The sequence below is a fragment of the Maylandia zebra genome, linkage group LG1 (assembly GCF_041146795.1).
Source record: "Maylandia zebra isolate NMK-2024a linkage group LG1, Mzebra_GT3a, whole genome shotgun sequence".
NCBI classification, from domain to species: Eukaryota; Metazoa; Chordata; class Actinopteri; order Cichliformes; family Cichlidae; genus Maylandia; species Maylandia zebra.
The window spans coordinates 18,539,269-18,551,002 of NC_135167.1; the positions used below are offsets into that span (position 1 = coordinate 18,539,269).

The 11,734-nt window shown below is 38.4% G+C and overlaps 1 protein-coding gene across 1 annotated transcript in view; it reads right to left on the reverse strand.

Annotated features, from left to right (window-relative positions):
- The window catches only part of LOC101463882 (DNA-binding protein RFX7), a 35,134-nt gene extending 23,752 nt beyond the window's left edge, over positions 1-11,382 (reverse strand). The window contains exons 1-4 of the mRNA XM_076882777.1: positions 10,892-11,382; positions 5,655-5,688; positions 1,199-1,284; positions 897-1,019 (exon numbers count right to left, since the gene is read on the reverse strand). Coding sequence (XP_076738892.1) covers positions 897-1,019; positions 1,199-1,284; positions 5,655-5,688; positions 10,892-11,022 — 374 coding nt within the window. The 5' untranslated portion in view covers positions 11,023-11,382. The remainder of the gene's footprint in view (positions 1-896; positions 1,020-1,198; positions 1,285-5,654; positions 5,689-10,891) is intronic.
- Between the last annotated feature and the right edge of the window lie 352 nt (positions 11,383-11,734).

The following is an 11,734-nucleotide window of genomic DNA, read 5'->3' on the forward strand; positions in this document are numbered from 1 at the left end:
AAGTATAGTAGTAATATATGTAGTATATAGGTAACTGAGCTAGCAACGTCTTCAAAACCCTGAAAGCAGCAAGCTTGTCTGAATCTCTCTCATGTTTAAGGTCTGTTAGCCGTGGTTTACTTCAGAACAATGTGATGAGTAGAAGTGGAAAATTACAAAAAAAATCATAACCTAAGATGCCAAAAGAAACCCATACATATATTTTCAGGATCATAAATGACACAACTTTTGATTATCTTTGCTAGACCGATGTGCCTGTTGTAAAAGCAGACAGATTCATGGTAGTCAGAATTTTTTTAATGAAAAATAAAACATGTCAATGGCACATATGACCCCACTCAATCACTTAAAGTTTAACATCTTGCTGTTCGATAAGCAGGTACAGCTGACCTTTATTTCATATCATTTATTCTGAGTAGAAACATCTGCATCTGCTAAAACAGCTAGCTAATGAAGACCTGAGCAGTGGTGGAGCACCAAAGTTACACAGTGACTGTGTCCTATGTGCTTGTTTGACTGTGAAAAACATGAAGCACGTTAGGTCTGTTTAAAGCCTTTTGACCTGTCTGCACTGAAGGCGCCAATATTTCTGGAGGACGCTGTATTTTTGTTCTAGCTGAGTTAAAAAGACAGTTGTATAACAGCGTCAGAACATTTCAATGGCTGTCTCAGACTTTCCATTCTAATATTACCGACACATGCGGCTCTGTGATTCTCATGCCTGCAGCATCTATTTATACTGATGCTTCTGCCTGCAGTAAACTGGAGGAGAAAGAGGCTCAAACATTGGAAGCAGCTATCTATGCAAAAGGTGAACGTCAACAATGACTTTATTTCTCCAAGAAAACTGGGTTTATGCAGTGAAACTAAACTCCGCCTTTCTGTTTTACACCTACTTGTATTCGTCGTAGACTTCCTGCTTGGGGAGCGAGGTCTCGGGGTACTCCTCTAAATGATTTCGGATCCAGGTGAATGCGTGCATCTGCTGCGTGCGACTCGATGACAGGGCGCTCTGGTCACTGCACAAAGATGTGGGTCAGTGATGTTTGTGAAGACAAACAATGCAGTGCTTACTGTCACCTCAGGCCTGATAAATGACACCAACGCTAATCGAGGCATTTTTGTTTCAATAAGCTTGTAAGCATTATCCCTTTGTCCAGTTTTCTATAAAAACATTTAGAAACAAGTATATCCTCACCTTTTATCGACACTGCTGCTCGGACCAGAAGGCAACTTGAGGTAGAGGTAGAGTTTTTCGATGTCTGAGAACTTCTCGACATCTTGCTGTAGAAACAAAAAGTCAAAGATGGTTAAACAAGCAGGTCGGTCACACCTGCAGCACATGCATTAATGAAAGCAGGACTAGGATAGTTCATAAGGGACATTATTTACAAGTTCAACATTTCATCTGTTATTTTTCATTACTAACTACTCTGTCATTATTTTAATTTTAAAATATCTAATAACGTAGTTCTTATTTTGCCGGACTCATCAATAAAACATAAAATCATTACAACATAAGAAAAAGAAAAATGTGAAATATTGTTTGAGATGGTGAGACTAGAAAATATTTATTTGTTCAAAATATCATCATAATATTATTTTATGTTTATTTTGAACAAATATTTATTTGAACGAATAAATATTTGTATTATTATTAAAACAATATTATGTCTAATTATTAGTCCATTAGCCTTTGCGTGTCACCCCTCTCCTATAACCATACTTGATTTCCTCTTACTTACACTTTTATACAGATAGAAATGTCTGCATTAAGCATGAATTGAAATACGATTTAGACAACAAACAGAACAAGCAAAGCATCCTTACAACAAGAAAAATCTTCAGTCTTTCCAGTAAACACTGAAACAATGACAGAGCCATGGCTGAGCTGCCTGGCCACCCACTGCATGCATCCAGATGGCACTGATAGCGCTCTCTTTTCTGTCTGTTACATATCAGTCTGAGGCAGCAGCTGGTTTCAGGGGAACAGTTAAAGTTTCAGTCTGAAGGCAACAAAATCAACCTCTCATCTCTGCTGAAGCTCTCTAACCTCCTGAGACTGATACTTACACGCGGACATTGCATGTGGGTTTTTTTTTTCTGCACATTACACTTCAGTCACTCATACTTAGACCTGTTGCATCCCATGAATCCCAAACAAGAGCTTAGGTTAAAGGCTGAAAAGCATAATAAATACATTTTTTGAATTGTTACAGATCATTTGAGGTATTAACAGAATGCAGTGCTATTCTTTAAGCCAGGGAGCAGGTCAAAGGAGAAAAGAGGCTCTTTGACAATTCAGGACTTACAAGTTCAAGAAGACTACATAGTGGAAATAACAAACTAACCCAAGATGCAATCTTAATATAAAGATTTGTTTTGTTTATCTTAAAAAAGCACAAGCCTCAGCTGCACAGTTAACGTTTTAAAGCTGAAACATTACAGCGGGGTCTTCTGTTAAGTTAAAACATCACTCGCTAATAAAGTGTTATGTCATCTCTCAGTAATTGAATATGTTAGCTACAGCTCTATAAGCAGCATTTTAGCCTAAGCAGGACTGATTTTAGCATCACTCTCAGGACGTGCTGTAAATTTTACATCAGTAACTGAAGAACAGCAACAGCGTGCTTTCACTGGAATTGATTTTCACCAAAACCAATGCTTCAAATTAATAATTCTCTCTTCTATTCCAAGCAAACCAAGACATTTATTATAAATAAATAAATTATTTCAGCCCTCATCAATTTATCCTTAAACAGACCATAACAAAACATCAAGCAATCATGAAAAGCATCTACTTGTTCATGTTCACAGATACAAACTGATGCCTTTTTTCACAACAGTCAACAGGAAACTATGTATTACAATAGGAAGCACATTCGTGTCAGAAACACCTGCTGTGTGTCATTAAGACAAAGTGAAGCTACATCACCACGGCAACTGACAAAGCTTTCATAACCAACCCAGTAGTAGAAATCCTGTCTTCCTCCCCTCACCTCCAAGCAGTCATAGGAGACGGCTGTCCCACTCCCAGCCTGTTCTGCCAGAGGTTTTCCTGTTAAAAGGGAGTTTTTCCTTCCCACCGTCACCAAGTGCTTGCTTATATTACCGTACCAAATATAAATACATATATTCTATTTCTATTTATATAATATATATTAGATATATAGATATTTATTTATAAATTAAATTAAATTGAATAGTAATGCCTGATCCTCACCAAGTATTGAACTTGTTTCCCTCTGCATAGTAGAAGTGTGAGCTTCACCACCAACCCCTCCAACCTCCAAATGTGGATTTCCCCTCCCCCAACAAAAATAATGGGTGTTGTGGGTTTTGAACCCAGCGTTTTCAGTTTCGGACTCTCAGTTTCTGTTTGATATTTTCTGTTTAAGAGCTTAAGGATTGTGAATGTTTAACAAACTGCTGTCAGACTGCACTGAAAAATAAAAGACTGGCCATTAATCAACAAAGCAAATATTGTGGCATAAATTATATAGTGCCTGTTTTGATGTACGCTAAAGGGGCTCTAGAATAAAAATCATATTCAGACATTAATCTGACACTTTACTGATTCACACCGTTTCATACTCCATCCACTGAGCTGATGCTGACTTGTTAAGAGTGCATTTATAGAGTCAGATCACTGTGTCAGTGTAAACAAACGATTACTAAATTGTTGCATAAAACATATATAAACATGTAGGCCTCGGGAGTAGTTGTGCAACCCTTTTATAGTATAATAGTTTACACATTCACCTAAGAAGCACGAGATCCCTAGTTTGAAAAATCTGCAAACTAAAACATGTGATGCTACCTGCTCTTGTACCCTCTTGCAAGGGTGCAAGAGCTGAAAGGGAGTAAAGTTTGGAGAATAGGGGTGGAGTAGACTGATGACATAAGTGGGGGCCTCACCTCGTAAGACCATAAAAGCAAGAACGAAGATTTTAAACTCATCCTTAAACCTCACAAGAGGCCAGTGCAGACACTTTAACAATGAGGTAATATAAGAAAACGCAAGTAGGAGTTAGAAGCCTTGCAAAAGCATTTTGGACAAACTGACACAATTAATACAACAGACAAGAAAACAGAGCATTATAATATTCTAAGCAGGACAAGATTAATCTAACTTTTGAGACAACAGTCTTGAGTTTAGCGATATTTCTTAAATAGAAAAAGCAAGAGCCGGTCCAAGACTTGATGTGAGCATCAAAGGTTAAAGACTGAAAGCTAATGAATAGATTATTGGGCTCAATTTTGGTCACAGTGGATCAGAAAGGAACCAGGTGTGTCTAATACGGGGGGAAAATACTCCCCAGAACAATAATTAGAGACTGTCTTGTCTGTGTTAAGCTGCAAAAACATTTGCAGAATATAATTTAATGAAAATAAAAAGGGATTTCAACAAGATCCTTGTGGAACACCACATAGCAGCCACATTAGAATAGAAATTTCCCACTTAAATCAAAAGTGTTTTATCAACAAGAAATTAAGTGAACCACCCCAACACATCAAAATGAGCACTTGAGGCTAGCTACAAAGAAATGTGGAAAGATTTAAAGTTTATAGAAGAAACAGCTCTGGTTCATTTGTCTTTAACGACTTAAAAAGGTTATGTTATTGGACTGAATTATAAACTGTGTTAATCCATTATGCCTACCCTTGTCACCCTGTTGAACAGTGACGTATGGCGGATGTGAGATGCAGCAACAGTTTGAAAGATTACATTTTGTGGAGGGGGAAAAAAAACTCACCAGTTTCTTTCCTTCTAGTTTTGAATTCCTCTCCTCTTATACCCACACTGGTGTGGGAATTTTGTGTGAGTGGAGACACCTATTGTTCAGGAGAATACTGCAGCAGGTACCCATGCCCTAAACACTGGTGTACATGGAACAAAGCTGTGGTGACGTCACCGCTAGCGTGCAAAGCAACTAATGCGGTGGATGTACTGGGATTCTTAGAGGTGTGGCTGCTAGCTGTCAGCAAGGCCTCACCTCTGCTAATTTTAGACACTGAACTGTATATTCTAACTGTGCTATAAACAGAATATAAAGTCTGTCCAAGAAGTCTGTGTTCTGGTTTTTGGTAGTGAAATTATTTTCTTTGTTCGTTAATTCACATTAACTAGCAGGTGACTGCACATCCCATAGATGCAATGCAGACTATATTATAAGACAAAGAAACCATCTTTGTTATACAGTCTATGTTTCAGCCTTCCGATACACCCTTAACCTCCTGAGAACTGAGGAAAAGAGATTCTTCCGATTGAACTTTTTGATTTCCTTCCTCTTTGGAGCTAAAAGAGGCCACCCAAACGCATGAGATATCAATGGAATGGATGTCCTCTATTTAGCACAACAAGACTTATTAGGGTAGCTCAAATAAGTCAAAATATATAGATCAAAAACATCCAAAAACGTCCATTGCACAAGCCATAAATGAATAGGCTGGTTCTCAGGAGGTTAATGCTTAACACTGCTACCAACGGATCTTCTATTTTTATTTTTAAACTATACATGGATGGTAGGAATGTTTTTTCTGCTCAACCTATTGGGAACACTAATAATCTTCTGACAATATCTGAACAGAGAGTATGAAAAATCTCCTTAAAGTTGTTATCTGCAGATCACAAATATGTCAGGAATACTCACCAGAATGTTTTCCACTTTTGATTGAACAGATTTGCTGCAAAACAGAGACATAGTACAAATTAGCATGAAGCCGGTGTAACATGAGCACTTGTGTCTGAAGTATATTTATTTATAAAGCAGAGGAATGTTTGGTATGAGACGACCCTCCCCTCAGGATCTCTCAGGTCATGTATCCCACCACCACAAACACATGTGGTCATATGTAAAAAGAAACAGGGACATGAACATTGTTTAGGACAGAAGATCTTTTTTATCAACAGTTTTCCCAAATATTTTTCTGTGTTTACAGGTTTTATTCTCATACTCCTATTCTATATTCAACAGAAAGGTTACCAGTACAATACAAAGTTCTGGCAAATTTTAGTGAAAGCCTAACTTAAATTAAAAACTTAATCAAAAATAACATATTAACACATGTAACTGCTTCCCTGTGTCCCACCATGATCATGTGTCACTTCTATTTTTTGCCTTAGCATCTCACACAGGCCTCGGAAGCATGAAATTCTCTTCCTGATTGACTTTTAATGATGTAGGTTTTAACCTGAGGTCAATCCGGAAGAAGTGTAAGATTTGATTGAGGCTCATAAACAGCCACTGCTGAGCTGCAGCTAAAAACTATCAAAGATCACTACAAAAATCCAAGAGTGACTGGAATGATGCTCAGGCTACAGCTAAAATTAACATACAATCAAACAGACTTTGATAGCGGGAAAGATCACAATTAGTCGCTCCTATTTAGGTCCACTCCTGCAGACAGAAAAACCAAACTGAGGAATAAAGTCCAGGTTTCATGTGTAATCCACAGACAGGGCAGCATGCTGTCAATGACTGTGGGGCAGAAGGTAGGTCACATTTAAAGACTATTACTTGGGCTGGGCAGGTCAGAATCAGGAGACGCTCTAAGCCATGACAAGAACAGTTCACTTTAATTGACTGTTACCAGGGGGCTGAGGATTTCCCAGTGCTGAAAGACCGTCAGTAAGCCGTTTGTGAGGCAGACTTAGCAGATAAACTGAACGACACCTGACGCAACTTTCTACAAGACCTAAGCCTTGAAAATAAAGAACTGAAACAAGACAAACAAATGTTGCTGATAAACCAGCAAGATGTACACCTAACCCCAGACCAGTGATTCCTAATTAGGGCTAAAGGTACCCCAGTAGGTACTTATACAGAAGTTAGGGGGGGTTCATGGAAAAATTTGTTCAACTTATAAAAATTAAAAATCCTCAAACAAACAAGTTGGAGCAGAAGCAGTTACAGTAAACTAAACATAGTGGCTATGGTGCAGAGTGGCTCCATAGTTTGAGGTTGTGCCAGTAAGAGCATCTGTCAACTCAAACATGCAGAGCTACCTGCTGTGATAACCCCATGTGACAAGGGAGCAGTGAAAGTGGATCAATTTTAGTGGATAAGGTGCAGGAAAAAAACAAATCACAAAAGTCTTTAAAATAAATAAATAGATAAAGCAGCTAATTAAAGTAGTCCTAACCAAAGAAAAGAAAAGAATATCGAATTATCATTAACAAAAGGTTGTCAGTTGTTTAGCTTATATGCTTTTAGCAGCTACGGTAACTGCTAAAACTATCACTTTAATAAGTAATGAATACCTAAAACAGGACAAAAGAAACAGCAAAAACATAAGCGATAAATACATAAAATTGGTCACCGAGTTTAATTAAATCAAAAATTAGTGACTCTAATAGTAACTTCTAATTTAGTGGATGAATATTTAAATTAGTAAACCACTATTTATGGACAGCCAATAATTCTAGCTAATCATTTAGCTACTAGAAGTTACAGGATAAATATTTGAAATTGTCGATTAACAGAAGAAATATAACAATTGTCAAAATATTAGGGATAAATTAATGAAATCTGATTAAATGAATAGCTGTTATATAGAGTAGTAGCTACTACTAACTGAATGGACGAAGGGCTTACATAGTGGTCTAACAATTTATGGACAGATGAAACGGCTAACAATTTAGCTGCTACAGTTAGCATTTTAAAAGGCAAGATTACAGTGAACAAAAAAGAAATGAAATTAGAGATGAAAGATGAAATTTGTTGTTGGATGAAGGGTTAAATAGTATAGTTTTAGAGTAGATTAGAGATGTACCAATTGACCGACTATGGACCAAAACTGGATGATTTCCAGTGTTCTCGGCCTGGACCGGTGAGCGGCTGGTCAGCCTTCGATATGATTTATTACGAGCCCACTCATTTTTATGAATACACAACATGTGCACAATGACATGTGGCTCACAGCCACATGCTACGCTGTTACCATGGAAGTGAGTAAGGTAAAAAGTTTGCTAAAGTAAACCACAATGGGGAAACAAAAATGTTTGTAACAACAAACCCAATGACACATGTAAACATGCACATTTTAAACAAATGAAAAGCAACTAAAGCTAAAGCCATCCACAATACAAAGCCAGCCATAAGTCAGTATCCTCTGTAAGAGCCTCGGTATTAGCAAACAATCAAAGCAGTTAGGAGTGAAAAAGATAAAAGGGTCAATGTCCTGTTGTCTGGTGAAGCTATAAAATTAAGAAAGTACATGACATTTGTTTTGTTATATAAAAAGATTTGTGTCTGCTTTTATTTAGTAAGGTAAAATATGTCAGGTAAAGGTAGGTGTACAGCAACTCATTTCAGCACTTTATTTTCAGTTATTTCAGTAAGAGAAGATCCTGTAACATACTGCAGTTTAGGGGAAATTTATGTTTAATAATTTCTTTATTTAATTAGCAAGTAAACAATCCAGATTAAAATGAGTTCGATTAAGCTAACATGAACATCAAAGGTGGGGTTTTGAAAATCAGTGCTTTGATTGTCCAGACTTCCTGTGCAGACAGAGTGACGGTATGTTGCAGGTGAACTTGTTGACCCAGACTACGACTGTATCACTTCACCAAGAGCCACCCAGAAGCAGGTCACTGAGGTGAATGCCAATATTTATGCTCTACTCCTCTCAAAGGTTAAACCTGTATGGAGCTGGGCAAACGTTCAGGATCCTAACATGTTATTGATAAACTGTTAGCAGCACAGTGACGTGAAGTTTCTATTGAGGTATTTCCTGAAGAGATTTGAACTCTGAACTTCTGTGTTTCCGGTTGTTCAGCTCCTTGACATTTTCTTGCTGTCTGATATTTAAATGATAGAACTTAAGTTCATTCAGAAAAAAAGGTCAGAACAGGACCTTAAGTAGCAGACACAAAAGAACACGTGCCTTACAAGAAATCAAGTCTTTTCCTTTACTCTGTTCACATTAAGCCTCTTATCGAGCCATAACCAATTTAGAATCAACAGTTCTAAATGAGCAAGCTGGAACCCAAACAGGCACAAGGACAACATGGAAAATCCACACAGAAAGGCGCTGGTATTTTCTCAGGATTCACTAGCAGAACCTAGAGGTTAGCAGTGTTGCCTCACTGCAAGAAGGTCCTGGATTCAAATCTATTGGCTGCAGGTGTGAGTGTGACTGGTTGTCTGTGTTAGAGCTGTGACAAACTGGCTACCAGTATGACAGCTGAGAGAGGCTCCAGTCTGCCAGAGACTCTCAAACTGAGAACTGGTTAAAAATATAAATTTGATTTGCCTCTTCTTGATTTGTTATTATTTTTTCTTTATTTTTTATTATTTTGTTTTTTTGAGCTATTCAGAAGTGGACTTGCTAGTGTGTTTTGGATCGTTGTCCTGCTGCTTGACCCAAGTACCACTGATTTTTTTGGTAGAGAGCAGAATTAATGGTTCCTTCAATTACAGAAAGTCATCCAGCCAGAGCAAAGCAGTCAGACCATCACACTACCACCACCACTTGACTCCTTGTATGATGTTCTTTTTATGAAATGCTGTGTTTATGCTACTTTATGGCAGATGTAACAGGACTTGAACTTTACAATAAAGTTTAGCTTTTGTCTTGTCAGTCCACAGAATATTTTCCCAAAAGTCTTGGGGATCATGAAGATTGGTTTTTTTTTGGCAAATGTGAGCCTTTGTCTTTTTGTTCAGCAGTGTTTTTTTCCCTTGAACTCTTTCATGGATGCCATTTTTTCCCAGTCTCTTTCTTATTGTTGAATCATGAACTCTGACTTAACTGAGGCAAATAAGGCCTGCGGTTCTTTATATGTCATTCTGGGTTCTAATATGACCTCTTGGATGAGTCGTTGATATGCTCTTGGAGTAATTTTCGTAGGCTGACCACTCCTAAGAAAGTTTATCACTCTTCCAAGTTTTCTCCATTTGTGGATAATCACTCTAAGGTGGTTCACAAAGCCTTAAAAATGGCTTTTCAGCCCTTTCCAAACTAATAGATGTCAATAACTTTGTTTTTCGATTGTTTTCTTAAATTGTGGCATGATGTGTTGCTTTAGGCTTGCTTCACTTTTTTTAGACAGGTTCTATTGTACTGATTTCTTGATTCAGCAGGTCTCAGTGTTGCTGGTGAAATTGAAATCAGCTTCATCATTCAACTTCATCATTTTTACAGCACTGTATATTACAGAAAGAGAGAAAGATATTGGGGAAATATGACTCCTTCCTCTCTTGCATTAGGAATCAGTCTTCAAATTCCTGATTAAGTGTACACTGTTTTCTGTCCCATTTTACATATAAAACTAAAATATAAGACAGCGCTTCAGATAAATGAACAGCGTAAAACAAATAAATGCAAAATAAAAATGATAATAAAGTTGCCATACACGTAAGAGTAATAAGAACTCAATAATCACTAGAATACAATGTGCTGCTCTGACAGAGACCATTATGTCAGCCATACAGAGTAATTTTACTTTTGCTATTTCTAGAGCATTTTCCTCGTGATACCTGTGTTAAATATAGCTACTTTTACTGGAATAAACACGGTGGTGGGATGTAAAAAGAAATACCTTTATTCAAGGAGTCGAGTAATTAGTTACTCAAGCATAAAACAAGTTCCTTAAGCTTTATTTGAGTTATTTAATTTTTCCATTTGCACAGTGTCTACTCTACCAGGTTTATCCGGCTGTTTTATCACAAGCACACGCTGCAGCTCGTGCATGTGTCTAACATTTAACATGCTGGACTTCTACGGTTGTTATTATTTACTTACTATTATATTTAAGCAGTGAAGATGCGACTGCGTCCAAGCATGATAAGAGCAGTTTAAAAATGTTGTGATGAGTTTCCCTTTAAGCATCAAATTGTGCGTATGCACAGCACAACAGTGTGTGAAGTAAACATCTCCTCACCAGATGGAGTTCTTGATCCTGAGCTGCAGAGCGCTGGCCTCAGCGCCCTGCAGCCCGGGGAGTAGGCCGGGCAGGCTCCCCGCCCCGCTCTCCGGCGGCGGCTGCTGCTGCTGGGGGTCCTCATCAGCCATCACTGGAGGTCACTGTGGGACGGGAGTGGACCGGTAGGGAGGCGAGGACAGGTGTAGTCGCCCGGCAGGGTTAAACATGGACCGGAGGACGTTGCGATGCTAGGGGGACAGCAGCGCGCCCTGTTGTTGTTGTGGCTGCCACCCTGCGCTCCTCCGACATCGCTCGCTTCGAGCCCGGACTGCCGGTCAGTACTGGCGCCTGTGGAGCGGAACTACGAGCCGCTGTCAAACACGGGCCAACACATGAATATAAATAAAGGCAAGAGTAAACAGGCAACCTGACAGCTGCAAAACAACTAGCTAGTCCCTCCGGTGTGCTCCGCCTGCCCCGCACGTTATGATTGCTCTACATGTGCATGGTGAGTAGTAGCTGTCTGGCAGGCGCATGCGCATTGAGAGGCTCAGCATTAAAAACAAAATGTAAGCAGAAGACATCACTGACCGTGCCAGACTGCATTTATATAAACACACTCCTGCTTTACATGTGTGCTAGTTTCATTATTATTATAGCATTATTGTCTTTATTAACAGTAGCAGTTGTAATAGGATAGTATTATTATTAAAAACAAGAATTATAACAAATCCTCTACAGATTTTATTTTGCTCTAGGAGGGGTAAATGACTTTGAACCTTGATATACAGAAAGGTAACAAAAAACATAGTTACTTTTCAGTTAAAAGACAGATAAAATACAAAGCCATATTTAATATTC